Source organism: Bombina bombina, chromosome 3 (assembly GCF_027579735.1).
Source record: "Bombina bombina isolate aBomBom1 chromosome 3, aBomBom1.pri, whole genome shotgun sequence".
Lineage (NCBI taxonomy): Eukaryota > Metazoa > Chordata > Amphibia > Anura > Bombinatoridae > Bombina > Bombina bombina.
Window position 1 is genome coordinate 606,498,540 of NC_069501.1, and position 20,609 is coordinate 606,519,148.

General features: G+C 43.8%; 1 protein-coding gene across 1 annotated transcript in view; it reads left to right on the plus strand.

Moving 5' to 3' along the window:
- Positions 1-17,795: 17,795 nt before the first annotated feature.
- RSRP1 (arginine and serine rich protein 1) overlaps positions 17,796-20,609 on the plus strand; it is a 48,463-nt gene continuing 45,649 nt past the window's right edge. The window contains exon 1 of the mRNA XM_053707211.1: positions 17,796-17,944. Coding sequence (XP_053563186.1) covers positions 17,886-17,944 — 59 coding nt within the window. The 5' untranslated portion in view covers positions 17,796-17,885. The remainder of the gene's footprint in view (positions 17,945-20,609) is intronic.

The following is a 20,609-nucleotide window of genomic DNA, read 5'->3' on the forward strand; positions in this document are numbered from 1 at the left end:
CAGAATTAAAGACAGCAAATAAGATATAGGGCAACATTCCTTTTAAAAACTAGAATATACTGTGTGCTAAAGTAAATGTGAATTTGAAGCAGAGGAATAAACTCTTATATTCAGTTAAAGAGTAACTAGGCAGAATATACTAGCTGTAATAGCTCTGTCATATGATTTCTGAGTAGATGGGCTAAATGTATAGCTCGTTCAAAAGGTACATATCATTTATATAATATTAACATATTTCTTCAGACATGTTGTACATATAAGGGGCACACAGCAAATAAGGGGAGTCGAACTATTAACCAGGACTCACAATTCGACAACAGACTAACCTGTTAGTCTTGACATATGGAAAACTATAAGGGAAAATGAGACAAATCACATTTTATACATAACAGTGTCCAGCTTAGTGCGAATGTCCATGTGAAGACCTTGGCGACATTTCTTCTATCTTAGTAGAGTGAGTAATAGCCAGTCATTTAGCACAATAGCAAAGCAAGAAATCAACGAGTCAATTTTTCCTTACGGCAGTGCACAAAGTATATTGAGACTGACCATGTCGGAGTAAGTTTACCCGATCCCTCTTCGCAAATGGCTGAGCCTGCTACTGACCTGATAGGAGCTCAAAATGGAGAAACTGAAGAGAGGGTGTCGTCTAGGGCACTCCTCTATGTGAAGATGAGGTGTTAGAGGTGAAGATTGCAGGTGAGTATGAGAGAGCGGAATCACAACTGACCCCACTAGCGAGGGACCCACCGAAAAAATTAGGTCTCCGGTCATCACCGGAGTCTTATTTAGCACAGTACGGCACATCAGGTGTTTAGTAGCAGTCACCCACGCTTGCAACCGCTTCTCCTCCGGTGTTCACTCTATCCCTAGAGAGGTATTTACTAGTGTGTCTTCCAAATCTCCACTACTATGGCACGTGATATGAACTTCCTGCAGTTCCACAGGCGATATCTCCCGTAGGGCAGGAGTAAGTAGTCTCAGCTACGCTGAGAGGAGGCTGTGAGCCGTTATGCTTAGAGTCAAGTTCAATTGCGCTCACCAATAGTAGATCCATAGACGGCTCCATGTGGGGGCGAACTCTAATGGCTGCCATTAGGTATTCAAAATTATTGTCCATTTTCTGGGCTAATGCTACCAGGAGGGACTCTATTTCATTATGCATTGACACCTCCATATTGACAGGTAGTTGTACCCCCTCCTATTAGTGGTTAAATGACTCGGCTTTACCCATCAGGGGGGTGGATATGCTGATGGTAAAAGGCAGCCGCCGTATCTGTCCAGACAGCTTAGGAGACAATTTCTTGATTGCAGACAGCACAAAAGATATATCATTCGGTTAAGCTTTGCTTCTTGCATCCAATTCTACATAAGAGACTTCTGCTTTTTCAAATAGAAAGTGGATAATTAGTATATCAGCTGTATAGGTCTTAGATCTTCTGAATTTCATGTCTGGTCATGGCGGCTGCTAGGACACGCCCCCAGTATTGCCTGATTTTAATAGCCCTATAGATCACTTTTATGTTAGAAGTAAATGTTCTTTAAGAAACTTTTCATGTAAAACTGGGAATATTATCAAGACAGTTAATTACACAAATAGGTATAAATCCCAACTCATATTTATACCTTGGGGGTAACTAGTCTGGAGTGTAAACATCCCAAAAAATTTCCCTCTTATTCAGAGACATTTCCCTGTTACCTCCTCTTCTCCATGCAAGTATAAAATCTATACCTTGCACTGTTAATGCAGTAGTGTCTAAATTATGTAGTTGCTTGAAATGTCTAGCTACTGGAGTGTCTGATCCTCATCCTCAATGGAGCGTAAATGCTCCAGGAATCTTTCTTTCAGCTGTCTCTTAGTTTTACCTGTATATTGTTTTAAGCATATTTTGCAGGTAAGAAGATAAACTACATGTGTAGTTGCACAATTGATAGAGAAGTTAATCTCATGATCTTGTTGTGTAACAGTAGATTTAAATTTGGTACCCTCTTACACAAAACCACAGGTTCTACAGATGGGTCTCCTACACTTGAAAAATCCATTTATTCTTTGGAGCCAACATTTATTTGTCTGTGCTCTCAGGTCTGAGGGAGACAAATGATTAGTTAACGTTCTTCCCTTCCTGGGTATAAAGTCACATCCTCCCTGTGTAATGTCCCTAAGTATAGGATCAGAATACAGTATGGGCATCGATTCCCTTATGATACCACAAATTTTGTTATACTCAAGACTGTAAAGAAGTTATAAACTTGGGTTTCTGTATATGTAGTGTAGTCTTACTTTTTGTGTTATTGTTTTTGTATGTTAGAAGATCCTTTCTAGACATCTTATAAACATCCTTCTTGGCCAAGTTTAAAACTTCTTCCTTATAGCCTTGATGCTTTAGTCTGGCAATGGTTTCCTCTGCTTGCCTCTGATACTCTGACTCTTTCGAGCAATTCCTCTTTATCCTTATTAATTCTCCTTTAGGTATACCCTTGACTACATGCCTCTGGTGGCAATAATTGTATTGCAGGATTGTATTACCTGCTGTGGACTTTCTGAACATAATCATATCTACACTATGCTCTAATTCATTTTCTGTAATAGTTAAGTCCAAAAAATTAACGCTCTTCTAACTCTGTTCACTTGTAAAGCTTATGCCGCAATTATTATGGTTAAGATATTCACGGAACTTATCTGCCTCTTCTTCACTCCCATCAAATACAAAGAAGAGATCATCAAAGTACCGATGAAAGTGAACAATTTGATCTCTGTAGGGATTTTTATCTCCATAGACATGGGACAGCTCCCACCAACCCATAAATAGGTTGGCGTAAGTGGGGGCAAATTTAGCCCCCATGGTTGTCCCAAGTCTCTGGAGATAGAACACAGACTGAAACATAAAGAAAAAACCTTAGTTACCGATTCGAAATCAGTTTGTAAATCCAGAAAAAATTAAACTGCTATCATTCCTTTGCCATGCTGTATGGACGTATACAGAGCTGAAACCTCTACTGTAATGAATCTACAGGTAGGTTTCCAGATAATATCACCTATTTTGTTTAATAATGCTCTGGTATCCTGTATATAGCTAGGCAAATTTCTAACTATTGGTTGTAAAAAGGAATCAACTAGTTCAGAAAGTAATTCATTTAGAGAATCAATGCCCGCAATAATGGGTCTACATGGGGGGGGTATTGGATTTTTATGGACTTTAGGAAGGTTGTGCAATATAGGGATAACTTGGGAATGGGGAATGAATGCTTCCTGTACAGATTCATTCATGACATTATTGTGCCTTGCATAGAGAATCAGGTTGGCCTTTTCATTTTTAAATTTCTTAGTTGGGTTTTATTTTAATTTGATATATACCTCTCTGTCACGGATACTGGGCTGCAGGGGCTGAACCCTTGCCCCCCCCCCCATTTCCTCACCCCAGCTGTTCCTCTGCGGTTTTGGGCTCCTCAGAGCAACCACGATCCCCCAGACCTTCTGTTCCCATTTTTGTTTTACGGATACCAGACAGCTAACGCGAACCCCCCCCCCCACCCCCCTACAACCTCACCCCTGTTGTTTCTCAGTGGTTTGGGGCTCCTCAGAGCAACCACAATCCCTGGAAGCTTTGGTTTGCTTCTCTTGTGAAAAGCTGGTATATGACCAGGAAAACCCTCCTAGGCTGGCTGGGCCCCTGGAACTCCCGGTTGGCCGCCTCACCACGGACACCCGCCTAACCCCTCTCAGACTGTCCGGGCTCCTGGAACTCCCGGTCGGCCACAGGACACCCGCTAACTTTACCCCTGGTCGCTCCAGCACCCATGTACCCCAGAGCTCCACTCTTTTGGGGATTAGTAGCCCCTGAGGACAAGAGGTGGGGGAATTACCGGAGGGGAGCTGCTTTGGGAACTGGGGGTTTTGGACACCCCTACCCCCATAATTTCAACGGGCTGTATCTCTGGTCCCCAATAACGAATCACGCCGCTTTTTGAACTGCAGCATCTGGGGACCGAGAGCTTTCAAATGACACACTGGAAGTGCCACCGCTCCCCCGGATCACCCAAAAACCGTCACCACTGTGTCCTGGGATTCTGTGGGACTATGGTTGCTATGGAGGCGTCGGTCAGTCTGGAGGGGCGGGAATGGCGGGAAAACTGTGGCATTGTCTCCTTGTATTATCAAAATGAGCTGTCTGTATAAAAGGTGTGTGTGTTTTCAATAAAATCAGTTCTTTTTTTTCACCTGAATGCTAGTCTGTCTAGTCATTTAGGCGGGCTCCTGCTAGAATCACTTTCCTGGGCTACATAGGAATCACTTTCCTGGGCTACATAGCAGTTTGTTCCAGACAGCGGAAGGACCCAGTTGACGGTGCTACCCAGTCGGGGTAGCGGGAAGTCCGTCACATTGGTTGGCAGCGGTGGGATGCTTCCGTCTACCTGGAACGTTCAAACCACCAACTGAAGATCTTGCCGGATGGAGCAGTACCATGGGCTCCCGAAGGAAGAATTGAGAATGTTGCTGCAGACTAGAGGGAAAGTCGCCGGCAACAAGACAAAGGCAGTGCTCGTAGCCGAAATGATGGAGGACGATCGGGCTAGCGAACAGGCTGGTGGGTCAGATAGCAACCAAAGCGGAGGACAGCCCAGTACAGCCTCCACTCAAGGGACTACGACATCTGACAAGCAGCGGCAGGTACAGTGGCAACTGGCTCTCTATGGACCCAACCCCCCGAGGAGATAATTATTCGGATAGTGACTGATGCCAACAAGATACACATGTTGGAGCTTCAGAAGTCTATAGGGGGGGTCATGCCGGATCCCCTGGACCCCCCTTCCCGGCCCAAGAAACTACCTCATGGGGCTTTCCGAACTTTCCAGGATGATGGGAGCGAGGATATTGACCGCTACCTATAGCTGTTCGAGACCCAGTGCCGGATGCATGGGGTCACTAATGCCGATAGGGTTACTATATTAATTGGCAAACTATCCGGTAGGGCCCTGGAGGCTTTCCACACTGTCCCCTCCGAAGATCAAGGCAACTATGACCGGGTGAAGGAGCACATCCTTGCTTGGTATGGACTCACCCCAGAGGCTCACCGGCTAAACTTCAGGGGACTACAAAGACAAGAGGAGCAGCCATATAGCGAGTTCGCCCACCGCTTAGCTAGATCCTTGAACTCCTGGGTTACTGGGTGCCACATCACCAGCCTAGATGAAGCGGTTCAACTCATCCTCCTGGAGCAGTTCTACAACCGCACCCCAGCAGAGATAAGGGACTGGGTAAAAGACAAGGGACCCAGAACAGCTGACCAACCACTGCCCTGGCCGATCGGTATGTGGATGCCTGGCGCCAGGCAGCCACATACCCCCGGCCAGCAACCCGCTCCGCTCCAGCTCGACCCCCAATGGTCTTTCGGCAGCCACAGACCCGGTTGCCCCCTGGTTACCCAGCCGGGAGCAGCCATCCCCGGGGGTGTTATGGGTGTGGACACCCAGGACATGTTATACGGGACTGCCCCGCCAGACAATGAAACCCCCCAGGCCAGCCGCCAAGAAACCCTGCCTCAACCTCGAGGGGGTCTCCTCAAGCCTGCACCTATCAGGCCGCTGTCCATTGTACCAATACAGCGAGCTCCGACCCCTATGCTGAGTGTACAGGAGAAGAAGTGGGTGTCTTGCACCATGTCGGCTCAATGGACCAAGACAACCGACAACAACACAGGCAAGTTGTCTGGGTCAACGGGCAGGCGGCTCAAGGTATGAGAGATATGGGGGCCACCGTTTCTTTGATTCAACCTCACCTCGTTCCCCCCTCCGCCTGCACTGGGCGCACCCTTGAGTCCATTTGAACTGGAAAACCGACTCCCACAATGTAGAAGTGGGAGTTATGCACCACATCCCTGCCGAGGTCCTGTTGGGAAACTACCTTGGCCACCTTGTGTCCGCCTTTGTGGGGGATGCCTCTCCGGATACCTGTCCAGTGACTACCCGCCAGCATAGGCAGAAGCGATAGTATGATCGCAATGCCCGTACCCGAACCCTGATCGTGGAACAGAAGGTCCTCGCTCTAAAGCCTGTCAAAACCGACAAGCTACAGGCCTCTTGGCAAGGACCTTACCGGGTTGTGGAACAACTGAACAACACCACATACCTGGTAGCGAAGTGTTCAGATGAAAGGATCAGTCGGACCTTTCATGTGAACATGTTAAAGGCATACATAGAGAAACCAAGAGATGTGGTCGCTATCTGTGCGCCGGCAGTGGAGGACTCTGAAAGTCTTCCAATGCCGGAGCTTCCCGGACCTACTGACACCCCCCAGGGGGTGGATGATATATCCCTAGACGATAGGTTAGAGCCCGGACAGAAAAGGCAGGTCCGGTGACTCTTGGAACAAAGAAGTGACATGTTCTCTACTGTCCCTGGGTTTACCACCACAGCCATCCACCGGGTGGAGACCCCGGGACATACCCCCCTGCGACAGGCTGCCTACAGGGTCCTAGAGGCCGTCAGGGACAGTATGCACCAGGAGCTCTGGGGAATGTTGGACCTCGGTGTGATTGAACCGTCCAACAGTCCCTGGGCCTCCCCGGTAGTGTTAGTACCCAAGCAGGACGGAACTACCTGGTTCTGCGTTGACTACAGTAGACTCAACGACAGAACCACCACTGACGCCTATCCCATGCCCCGAGTAGATGACCTGTTAGATCGAATCGCCCGGGGCCATTTCCTGACCACCCTCGACCTATGCAAGGGTTATTGGCAAATCCCCCTCGACCCTGAGTCAGTCCCCAAGTCTGCCTTCATCACTCCCTTTGGCTTATACCAGTTTAAGGTCATGCCGTTTGGAATGAAAAACGCCCCAGCCACTTTCCAAAAAATGGTAGATCGCCTGCTGGATGGCCTCCAGGACTATGCCTATGCATAACGGATGACATTGCCATCTATAGCGAGACCTGGGAGGACCATCTGGTCCACCTAGGTGTCATCTTAGATCGTCTATTCGAGCCGCCGGCCTCACCTTGAAGCCAGCTAATTGTACCATTGGACGCTCGGAAGTTCAGTACTTAGGCCACCGAGTCAGCTGCGGTAAGCAGCGACCCGAGCCGGCCAAAGTCGAGGCAGTAGCTAACTGGCCCACCCCCAGGACCAAAACCCAACTCCTTGCCTTTCTGGGTACTGCAGGCTACTACCGGAGGTTTGTCCCTAATTTCAGCACCCTCGCCAAACCCCTGACTGATCTGACCCGTAAACAACTTCCCTGACAGGTCCTGTGGTCCCCCGAGTGTGAAAAAGCCTTCCAGAGTCTATAGTCTGCTTTAATCTCTGCCCCAGTACTGGCCGCTCCTAACCCAGCCAAACGTTTTTCTGTCCACACAGATGCATCCATGTTCGGGTTTGGGGGCCATACTAAGCCAGGCAGACGAGAAAGGACAGGACCACCCCGTTGCCTACATCAGTCGCAAATTGCTACCCCGAGAAGTAGGCTACGCGGCGGTTGAGGAGTGCCTGGCGCTGATATGGGCTTTGAAGAAGTTGCAGCCCTACCTATATGGGAGACCCTTCACCGTCCTCACTAACCACAACCCCCTCAACCGGATTTCCGGGGACAATGGAAGCCTGTTGAGGTGGAGCCTAGCCCTGCAGCCATTTAAATTTGACATCCAGTACCCACCGGGAAAGAGCAATGGGAATGCTGACGGACTTTCCCGGCGGACTGAAGTGGCATAAACTCTTTGGACATCCCCAGGCCGACCCGTGTGTGGATCTAGCCGGGTCTGCCGAACTGGAGGGGGGGAGTTGTCATGGATACTGGGCTGCATGGGCTGAACCCTTGCCCCCCCCCCCTGATTTCCTCACCCCAGCTGTTCCTCTGCAGTTTTGGGCTCCACAGAGCAACCACGATCCCCCCCAGACCTTCTGTTCCCATTGTTGTGTCACGGATACCAGACAGCTAAGGCTACCCCCCTACAACCTCACCTCTGTTGTTTCTCAGTGGTTTGGGGCTCCTCAGAGCAACCACAATCCCTGGACACTTTGGTTTGCTTGACTTGTGAAAAGCTGGTATATGACCAGGAAAACCCTCCTAGGCTGTCCGGGCTCCTGGAACTCCCGGTCGGCCACAGGACAGCAGGACACCCGCTAACTTTGCCCCTGGTCGCTCTAGCAACCATGTGCCCCAGAGCTCCGCTCTTTTGGGGATTAGTTGCCCCTAAGGAGGACAAGAGGGGGGCAATTACCGGAGGGGAGCTGCTTTGGGAACCTGGGGTTTTGGACACCCCTAACCCCATAACTTCAACGGGCTGTATCTCCGGTCCCCAATAACGAATCACGCCACATTTTGGACTGCAGCATATGGGAGCTGCAAGAGCTTTCAAATGACACCCTGGAAGTGCTACTGCTCCCCCGGGATCACCCCAAAACCGTCACCACTGTGTCCTGGGATTCTGTGAGACTATGGTTGCTATGGAGGCACTGGTCAGTCTGGAGGGGCGGGAATGGCGGGAAAACTGTGGCATTGTCTCTCTGTCTTATCAAGATGAGCTGTCTGTATAAAAGGAGTGTGTGTTTTCAATAAAATCAGTTCTTTTTTTCACCTGAATGCTAGTCTGTCTAGTCATTTAGGTGGGCTCCTGCTAGAATCACTTTCCTGGGCTACATAGGAATCACTTTCCTGGGCTACATAGCAGTTTGTTCCAGACAGCGGAAGGACGCGGTTGACGACGCTACCCAGTCGGGGTAGCAGGAAGTCCGTCACATTGGTTTGCAAGGGTGGGGTGCTTCTGTTGTAACGTCTGCTACTGTCTCTTTAACAGCTTCACAGACCAAGCTTATATAAGACTCCTCCTTATCCTTCTTCCTTGCTAAGTAATTTGTTATTTGAATGCTAGTAAGGCTCTTACTGATTCCTGCTTAGCCTGAGATTCGATTACCCCTATAATAGTGTTTATTACTGGATTTAAGCACAGGGGAACCTTCCTAAATCTATTATCCAAAATTCATACATCCTTGGAAACTTGCTTACTGATAATCCGCTGCTGCTGCAGCTCATATGGTGCACAGACATACTTAAACTTTGTTTGCTACTCGTGCTGTAAGGCTAGAGCAGTGTGCATAACCCCACCTACCTGCAGTCTCCTCTGACCTGACTGCACGCTAACGGAACTCACAGCGCAACACGCTTGCGGCCGTCTCCACCTAACAGAGCCCCCGGACTCAAGCAATGCCTGCTCGGCTCGCTAACATTGGACCTCTGTAACCGCGGAGAGACGCCAGCACCGCTACTAAACACCGGACCTACGTAGCCTGAGTGAGTAACCGACGGCACCATATGCTGCTCTGCACCAAAGGATATAGCAGTCATAAAGTGAATCCGCACATAAACAGTGTGCTCTGATATCTATCTCTGTCACTTGTATACAATACACCGTGAAGTGGGGTATTAATGCTATATCAGCTGGGACTTCTCTTAGTCCCCTCTAGTCGATGAGCAAATCCTGACTCTTGCACTTAAGAGTCACAGGTGTGGTGTGAGACAGAGTGGTTACTAGATTGCATGCATTCCTATCACTACACAATACCTGTCTAGATTCTTACATCTGTCTACCAGGAACGTCCAAACCACCAACTGAAGATCTTGCCGGATGGAGCAGTACCATGGGCTCCGGAAGGAAGAATTGAGAACGTTGCTGCAGACTAGAGGGAAAGTCGCCGGCAACAAGACAAAGGCAGTGCTCATAGCCAAACTGATGGAGGACGATCGGGCTAGTGAACAGGCTGGTGGGTCAGACAGTGACCAAAGTGGAGGACAGCCCAGTACAGCCTCCACTCAAGGGACTACGACATCTGACAAGCAGCAGCAGGTACAGTGGCAACTGGCTTTTTATGGACCTAACCCCCCCCCCGAGGAGATAATTACTCGGATAGTGACTGACACCAACAAGATACACATGTTGGAGCTTCAGAAGTCTATAGGGGGGGTCATGCCGGATCCCCTGGACCCCCCTTCCCGGCCCAAGAAACTACCTCACGGGGCTTTCCGAACTTTCCAGGATGATGGGAGCGAGGATATCGACCGCTACCTACAGCTGTTCGAGACCCAGTGCCGGATGCATGGGGTCACTAATGCCGATAGTGAAAGTGTTTATAGGGTTACTATCTTAATTGGGAAACTATCCGGTAGGGCCCTGGAGGCTTTCCACACTGTCCCCTCCAAAGATCAAGGCAACTATGACCGGGTGAAGGAGCGCATCCTTGCTCGGTATGGACTCACCCCGGAGGCTCACCGGCTAAACTTCAGGGGACTACAAAGACAAGAGGAGCAGCCGTATACCAAGTTTGCCCACTGCTTAGCTAGATCCTTGAACTCCTGGGTTACTGGGTGCCACATCACCACCCTAGACGAAGCGGTTCAACTCATCCTCCTGGAGCAGTTCTACAACTGCACCCCAGCAGAGATAAGGGACTGGGTAAAAGACAAGGGACCCAGAACAGCTGACCAAGCCACTGCCCTGGCCGATCGGTATGTGGATGCCCGGTGCCAGGCAGCCACAGACCCTCGGCCAGCAACCCGCTCCGCTCCAGCCCCAGCTCGACCCCCAACGGTCTTTCGGCAGCCACAGACCCGGCCGCCCCTGTTTACCCAGCCGGGAGCAGCCATCCCCGGGGGTGTTATGGGTGTGGACACCCCGGACATGTTATACGGGACTGCCCCGCCAGACAACGAAACCCCCCAGCCCAGCCACCAAGAAACCCAGCCTCGTGGGGGTCTCCTCGAGCCCGCACCTATCATGCCGCTGTCCATTGTACCCATACAGCGAGCTTCAACCCTTATGCTGAGTGGACAGGAGAAGAAGTGGGTGTCTTGCACCATGTTGGCTCAATGGACCAAGACAACCGACAACAACACCAGCAAGTTGTCTGGGTCAACGGGCAGGCGGCTCAAGGAATGAGAGATATGGGGGCCACCGTTTCTTTGATCTAACCTCACCTCGTTCCCCCCTCTGGCTGCACTGGGCGCACCCTTTTGTCCTGGGATTCTGTGGGACTATGGTTGCTATGTAGGCGTCGGTCAGTCTGGAGGGGTGGGAATGCTAATCTGTCTAGTCATTTAGGTGGGCTCCTGCTAGAATCACTTTCCTGGGTTACATAGGAATCACTTTCCTGGGCTACATAGCAGTTTGTTCCAGACAGCGGAAGGACCTGGTTGACGGCGCTACCCAGTCGGGGTAGCGGGAAGTCCGTCACACTCTCCATCTTTTTTAAATGCTTAAGACAGATTTCCTTTTCATTTGTTAAGCCAGTATTAACTTGTATCCCTTTCCGATTGAGTTCTTCCAAATCAGTTACACCAATCAGTAAATGTTAAACCATTATCATTTGTGACTCTAGATTTATCATCTGTACTTCCTTGTTCCTGACCCTCACCTGAACCGTAAAAATGTTTACGCAATGTAATCTTGCGCACAAATTTATTTATATCTAGTATGGTTTCAAAAAGGTTAAAGTGATTGTCAGGAACAAAATTAAGACCTTTGGACAGTACATGTATCTCTGTTTGGCTCAGTACTTTTGATGATAAATTGATCACATCTGTGTTCATGCACATTTTTACTGTAACTTCTGTGATCTCGTTGCATATGGCTTGTGTACAGTTCCTATTTTTTGTCCTCCTTCTCCCTGTTTCTGTATGTTGTATGTTTCTCTTTTTTCCTCTACTACCCCTGTGTGTTTTTTTCTTGGGGGAAAAGTCTGTTGCTCCTCGTTTTTTGAAATCGTATTTGATGCTTCTGTCATAGTTGTTTCTTCCACTGACCTCAGTACTGAGGGTATAGTCGTTACCTCTATTGTTTCCCCATCTGAGGAATCAAACTCATATTCAGTATCAGAGAATGTTACTGATTTGCCTTTTTTGTTAAATGTACCACTCCTGTTTTTGTTTTATTATAGGTGCGGTTATATTTAGGCCTAGCAACATCTTCCTGGCTCCATTTGTAAACCTGCTTTTTAAAATCCTTATCACTTTGATAGTTTTTAAGCTTATCTTGTATTTCTTTCAATTCTACAAATTGCTGCGTCGTTCTTTCTTGTATTGTATAAGTAAATCAATTAGAGCAAAGGAACAGGTATCTAATATAGTATTCTATTTCAAAATAAAGTCATTGACCACAAATGAAGGAAATTTGCGTATACGCAGCCCTCTGGGTATACATTTCTCTTGCTTGTAAATTAAAAATGATTTTATGTCCAAATCCAATTTTATATCTTTTTTACGTAATGTGTCAATTTAAAAAAAGAGACTGTCCAAAGTGTACACTATTCTGTCATAAAAATCAGGTGTGTCTTCCCTGAAATCTCCCAGTACGTATGATGACTCAGTATTATCCTCCATTATGTTCCCCTCTGTGTAAGTGCATATGAAATAAAACTCTGACCTATGTGGATATTGTATATTCTGTAGAAATAATATTATATAACCCTCCCTGTCTTCAGCCGTGTATATTATACATCCTAATAGAAAGTATAAAGAAATATTTCATACCTCCTTTATCTGTTGCTGTCTTGCTGTCACTTGAAACATTTGTATTGCACAATATATGCTGCAAATGCTTTTGGCTATCTTTTCTCCATGCAATCAAACTCCTGCAGCTCCTAGGCAAAGAAGGTAATATAAGTGAAACAATCCATACCGTTCAGGGTGAATATATTTGTAGACGTAGCGTGTTATGGACATAAAATAATTTTTAATTTACAAGCAACTTACACGAAGGGAGGTAGTTCCCGCCCTCTCTCCATTGAGCCGTCGTTGGAGGATCAGCATCAGATGGGACGGTCGTGAGCGCTCCGCTGTGCAGGTTGTTTGTACATATAACTTTGTTCATACTGCTTTTCCTGCCTAGGAGCTGCATGAGTCTCATCATTTTGCGAATAACGGAGGAACGCTGTTTATTAAAGGAAGATAAATCTTGAATAGATTCTTTGTCAATACACAATGGCCGGTTTACGGCTGAAGAACAATAACAAAGGGTTTACAGCGTTACACGCTATGTCTACAAATATAATCATCCTAAAAGGTATGGATTGTTTCACTTATATTACCTTCTTTGCCTAGGAGCTGCAGGAGTTTGATTGCATGGAGAAAAGAAAGCCAAAAGCATTTGCAGCATATGTTGTGCAATACAAACGTTTCAAGTGACAGCAAGACAGCAACAGATAAAGGAGGTATGAAATATTTCTTTATACTTTCTATTAGGATGTATAATATACAGGGCTGAAGACGAGGAGGGTTATATAATATTTTTCCTACAGAATATACAATATCCACATAGGTCAGAGTTTTATTTCATATGCGCTTACATAGAGGGGAACATAATGGAGGATAATACTGAGTCATCATACGTACTGGGAGATTTCAGGCAAGACACACCTGATTTTTAAGACAGAATAGTGCACACTTTGGACAGTCTCTTTTTTTTAAATTGACACATTACGTAAAAAAGATATAAGGGGATACAAGTTAATACTGACTTAACAAATAAAAAGAAAATCTGTCTTAAGCATTTAAAAAGTGTTAGTTCTATCCAGTCCATACTTGAACCAAGGTACTTGATATTTTTAAAAAAAACATAGAAGAAAAAAAAAAAGATCTCTCAAGAAGCCCAAAAAGCAAAAACATAACAAATATTATCATAATTTTACACCTCAAGAAAGATCAGCTTTAAAAAAACTTGCTGAAGATGACAACATTGTACTTAGACAATCTGATAAGGGTGGAAATACAGTTGTCCTTAATAGGGAGGACTATATAACTAAAGCTATGAGACAGCTTGGAGATGGAGAGGTATATATTTTAAATTAAAAGAAAACCCAACTAAGAAATTTAAAAATGAAATGGCCAACCTGCTTCTCTATGCCAGGCACAATAATGTCATTAATGAATCTGTACAGGAAGCATAAATTTCCCATTCCCCAGTTATCCCTATAATCCACTACCTTCCTAAAGTCCATAAAAATCCATTATCCTCCCCAGGTAGACCCATTATTGCGGGCATTGATTCTCTAAATGAATCTCTTTCTGAACTAGTTGATTCCTTTTTACAACCAATAGTTAGAAATTTGCCTAGCTATATACAGGATACCACAGCATTATTAAACAAAATAGGTGATATTATATGGAAACCTACCTATAAATTCATTACAGTAGATGTTTCAGCTCTGTATACGTCCATACAGCATGACAAAGGAATGATAGCAGTTGAATTTTTTCTGGATTTACAAACTGATTTTGAATCGGTAACTAAGGTTTTTTTTGTTGAGAGCAATAGAATATCTGTTGACACACAATTTCTTTATGTTTCAGTCAGTGTTCTATCTCCAGAGACGTGGGACAGCCATGGGGGCTAAATTTGCCCCCTCTTACGCCAACCTATTTATGGGTTGGTGGGAGCTGTCCCACGTCTATGGAGATAGAAATCCCTACAGAGATCAAATTGTTCACTTTCATCGGTACATTGATGATCTCTTCTATGTATTTGATGGGAGTGAAGAAGAGGCCGATAAGTTCTGTGAATATCTTAACCATAATAATTGCGGCATAAGCTTTACAAGTGAACAGAGTAAGAAGAGCATTCATTTTTTGGACTTAACTATTAAAGCAAATAAATTAGAGCATAGTGTAGATACGATTATGTCCAGAAAGCCCACAGCAGGTAATACAATCCTGAAATACAATTATTGCCACCCGAGGCATGTAGTCAAGGGTATACCTTAAGGAGAATTAATAAGAATAAAGAGGAATTGCTTGAAAGAGTCAGAGTATTAGAGGCAGGCAGAGGAAACCATTGCCAGACTAAAGCATCGAAACTATAAGGAAGAAGTTTTAAACTTGGCCAAGAAGGATGTTGATAAGATGTCTAGAAAGGATCTTCTAACATACAAAAACACAAAAAGTAAGACTACACAACATATATAGAAACCCAAGTTTATAACTGCTTACGGTCTTGAGTATAACAAAATGTGTGGTATCATAAGGAAATCGATGCCCATACTGTATTCTGATCCTATACTTAGGGACATTACACAGGGAGGATGTGACTTTATACCCAGGAAGGGAAGAACGTTAACTAATTATTTGTCTCCCTCAGACCTGAGACCACAGACAAATAAATGTTGGCTCCAAAGAAGAAATGGATTTTTCAAGTGTAGGAGACTCATCTGTAGAACCTGTGATTTCGTGTCAGAGGGCACCACATTTAAAACTACTGTTACACAACAAGATCATGAGATTAACTTCTCTATCAATTGTGCAACTACACATTTACTAGATTATATTCTTACCTGCAAAATATGCTTAAAACAATATACAGGTAAAACTAAGAGACCACTGAAAGAAAGATTCCTGGAGCATTAACGCTCCATTGAGGATGAGGAATCAGACACTCCCGTAGCTAGACATTTCAAGCAACTACATAATTTAGACACTATTGCATGAACAGTGCAAGGTATAGATTTTATACCTGCATGGAGAAGAGGAGGTAACAGGGAAATGTCTCTGAATAAGAGGGAAATTTTTGGGATGTTTACACTCCAGACTAGTTACCCCCAAGGTATAAATATGAGAAGGGATTTAGACCTATTTGTGTAATTACCTGTCTTGATAATATTCCCAGTTTGAAATGAAAAGTTTCTTAAAGGGACACTGAACCCACATTTTTCTTTCGTGATTCAGATAGAGCATGCAATTTTAAGCAACTTTCTAATTTACTCCTATATCAAATCTTCTTCATTCTCTTGGTATGTTAATTTGAAAAGCAAGAATGTAAGTCTAGATGCCGGCCCATTTTTGGTGAACAAAGTGGGTTGTCCTTGCTGATTGAACAGCACCAATAATCAAGTGCTGTCCATGGTACTGAACAAAAAATTTGCTGGATCCTTAGCTTAGATGACTTCTTTTTCAAATAAAGATAGCAGGAGAACGAAGAAAAATTGATAATAGGAGTAAATTAGAAAGTTGCTTAAAATTACATGCTCTATCTGGGTTCAGTGTCCCTTTAAACAACATTTACTTCTAACATAATAGTGATCTATAGGGCTATTAAAATCAGGCAATACTATAGTTATGGAGGTATGTTTATTAATTCAACTATCTAACTACTGTGATGTCTTTATTGTATCCTCTTTTCCTTTGTAATATATAACTGTTACATATAATAAGGGAATTGTAATATTTTACATACTAAGTTCCCCTACAACGTAGCGCTATTTTCAGGCTAATATTAGAATGAACCATGATTAGAATGAATAATGCTTGTGAGGGGTAAAAGCCCTCTTTCCTAGCTGGACTCTTTGGATCTACAAGCTGGTTTTGGAGCCAGCAGCCTTACTTGTGTAGCCACCTGTGTTATTGCAGGCTTGATGGACTAAACAAGTACTTTCATTTTGGTGCAGCTTATTTCGTTTGGCAAGAAAGGGTTAGAAATCTTTTAAAATTTGTATAAATAAAAAATACATCATTAGATACCTCAATACTAAAACTTTTAAATGCACTTATTTTAACCCAAAAACGAAGCTTCTAATCATAAATAAAACATTTTTCCTTCTAAAAACGGCTCTAACGACCGCCCATAAAACAAGGCTGGAACTCTCAATAATGAATTCTCACATCCTCCAATCGCAACGCCATATAACGCCTCTAATTTGAATATTCATGATATGCTTCTTGTAAAATCGCATGCACTGTATAATTTAAGGGCAATCGCATGCGTGCTGTACATTTGAACTCCTGTTCGCCATTTTTATGTATTTGTTCCCATGCATTGTCAGACACAGCCTTCTTAGTCATCACCCAGTGCAGGGTTGATGATGCACCTGCTGACACTAAACTATTAAAAATCAATTTGCGCATGCGTGGGTCAGATACAATGGGAAATGTGCTTGCGGGCCGCCATGATTGTTCTACTCAGGTAGAACACGCTAATATGCTATTAATAACAAGGATAAATAAATGGGCTTGGCAGCAATAATAATTTCATCAGGAAACTACAAGTAAACCATAAAAAATTGCTTATACATGTTATTTGCACTATATAAGTATTTGATAAGAGGTTTTAAAATGTGGAAAGTTTTTTGGGGGGTTACTATCCCTTTAAGGTACATATTTTAGGATTTTATTATAATAGATTTCATGTTTTAATCATTTGATATATTTGGTATTTTGAGCCACATTATATGCCCTCTTCTTTTATTTTTCTATTTTTAACATTTAGCTGAGGTGCGTTACTAGCCTTTTGGGAGCCCTTATTGATTGCACACTTTCTTTATAAGATATTTCCGTTGTACTTTTCTAGTAGGCACCATCTTCTGTATTATGCAGTTTAGTTATTATTATTTTTTTAAGACAATTCAAGGAGTAATTTTCTTTTTTTAGTTGTTTTTTAAGCTTGAAGGTAACCCTCTGTCCGCTCTTCTCAACTCCAGAGGGCTATTTTGAGTTGCGCCCAGTTTTTTTTGCCACCAATCAGAAGTTACAACTTACCAATGCCCTCAATAAATATTATATTTTATACATTGATCTTTTAATAGTTTATTTTTATTTTTCCTAGTGCTTTATAATTATACACCGCCTAATCTTTCACATCGTTATGCAATAGCCCCCTCCCCCTCTTCCAGTAAATTCTAGAAGTCACACTCATGAATATCATTAAGTAATTGACAGTTGTAACGTCCAATAGTTAGTCTCCATGTCTGGAAGGTTATGCCAGTCAGCAACTGGACCTCCTCCTTGCTTAGATGCTTACTGAGCTATGCGTTGCGTTCGAGAAATTTCCAGAGTTCAGACACCTTGAGATAGTTGAGGAGAGCGGAGTTCTTGATTTGTTTTGGTTTGTGGTTTATACCTGGTTTCGATTTCCAGCATGACTCGAACTGTAGAGTTAGAGCCTTCAGGTTCCGAATATGTTTCAACTGGAAGCCCGTGAGTATATTTTTGTTTCCTAGTACAGGCGTATTATTATATTCATGTTTGTGTTACCCACTTCATATGTATCTAACATTTAAATAGTTGGCCATGGCCAGTGCAGTGTTTGAACATGATGTTAGCGAACCTACGTTTTGAAGAGCTCCCCGCAAAATGTCAGAAATTGGTAATCATAAAAAAGCAGTTTAAAGGCCAAATAGCTTTTTTTTCTCTTTATATACCAACGCGGCATGCATAATTTGTTTTCTAGCTAGTGGTTAAGTGATTTTTAGCTATGGGTTTTGTTACATTTTCTGTCACATAGTCAGCTATGGTACGTTGAACACTTGAATTACTCGCAGCCATTTCGCTGTAGCAGGAACTGTCCCTTCTTGTTACCTCCATTTTGTGCACTGAGCAGTTAAAGTGACAGTCAACTCCAAAATGATGATTGTTTAAAAAGATAGATTATCCCTTTATTACCCATTATACAGCCAGCATGGTTATATTAATATAATTTTTTTTTCTCTGAATACCGTTTATCTAAGCCTCTTTTGACAGCCTGTTCTATCAAAAGAGCAAACGTATCAGATTCAGAGCAGCAAACAGAAGTGATGTTCTGTCAGCAGTCTGATAAGAAACACGCACTGCGCATGCGCTCATCAGCATAGACACGTAACAAACGTCACTCACATTGCCCATCAGATTCTTGAACTGTGAACTGCAGCACGCACTAACAACCATCAGATTGTTGGACACTGGATAGAGTGCATGCGCTATACACCTTTATATTAAAGGGACATAATACTCATATGCTAAATCACTTGAAACTGATGCAGTATAACTGTAAAAAGCCGACAGGAAAATATCACCTGAGCATCTCTATGTAAAAAAAGAAAATATTTTACCTCACAATCTCCATAGCTCAGCAGAGTAGGTTCTGTGTTAAAAGTTATACTCAGCTGCAGGTTAAAAAAAAAGTAGAAATGAACTGCAGCCAAACCGCATCAACAGTGCTGAGGTCATGAACTCTCTTACTGTGATCTCATGAGATTTCATAGTAAATTTCCTTGAACTGAATAGGGAAATAACATGACAGTGCACGAAAGCTCGCTCCTGCCGCTGTCCCGGGACAGACATACTGATTTGCTGCTTAGAAGTCCTTTACAATGGGATGTGGCTACTGAGGAATTTCTGAGATAAAATCTTTATTTTTTACATAGAGATGTTCAGGTGATATTTTCTAGTCAGCTTTTTACAGCTATGCTGCATCAACAGTTGGATATCATGGCCCTTTAATTAAATCTGACGTCCCGGGTTGTTTTAATATTTACAGTATATAATAATGTTAATTTTTTTTTTTTTTTTACACTCTCAAATGTTACGTAGCAGGTTTTTTTCCAGCAAGATATTGGGGTAATGCATTCATATACAGGTATACCTCGCTTCACTTTACAGCATTTCGCTAATACAGCGCTTTGTGGAGCTGAAGGTCAACCTCCAAGGATTTTGAAACAGTGCTATACTCGTCATGAGATTGAGAGAAAAGTGACTGGCACCATGTTGTTATGCTTAGTTCACCGTTTACAGCATTACAATGCGATCTGTGTCTCAGTGCTGTAGTCTGGTAAATTTTACTACAGTGATTGTCACTTATTTACAGGTACAGTATTTATTGGATACTAATTGAATACGTGCTGTGCTAGTGTTTAAACTAAACATAGCACTATTGCACCCCTAATATGTTAGTTCAAACATGTTTTTAAACACTGGCAAGTGAAAAGAAAGCTAAAACCACGTTGTTTCACTTTATGCGGTTTTCACTTTACAGCGGGGCTCTGATCCCTAACCCGCTGTATGATCGGGGTATACCTGTACATGGTACATTAAACAGAAGTGGGAAGATGCATAAAAGTCTAGCTTTGTGTTTAAAACTTTTTTTTTTACAATGACAGAGCTGTAAAGTGACATTGAAACATTGTGACACCGTATTTGAGATCTGTTTTCCAGCTCTCAGTGTCGCACTATAAAGTGAAAAGATAAATTGGGCAAAGCTTTCTGTCATCAAGTATGCTGAGACCTGTTTAACACCTTTTAAAGTGAATGTAAATTTTGATGATAAAGTGCCCGGTTTTTAAAAATTCAATAAAAAAAACAGGGGCACTTTAATTTATCAAATTTACATTTTTTTCGCCCCCGTCGTCGCAAGCCTCTTCCTACGTCAGAAATTATGGATCTGTCATCTTCCAATCACGGTTTTCCCCCGGGGGAATCGGTGTCTGATTCAACGCCGTGATTGGAGGAAGCCTAATTTTAGACCCAGGAAGAGGCTTTGCGACGGGTGGAGGAAGCGATGCATCGGCTGTCAAGATTAAAAGGTAAGTATTTTCACAACACAAGTGAAATGTAAATTCTGATGAATTAAAGTGCCCCTGTTTTTAATAAAATTTTTAAAAACGGGTCACTTTATCATCAAAATTTACATTCACTTTAACCCTTTCGTAACAGGGTTAAAAAGTCTACATCGGAACAACGTTCCGATGTAGACAAATTGAAGTCAAGCGATTGTGCAAACGATTGTGAGATTTCAATTATGGGATCGGGTCTGGGGGGCGTCCCTATGACGCTAGGAACGCCCTCCAGACCGCGATCAAATCCTCCAAGCGCAGTAGGCTTCAGGACA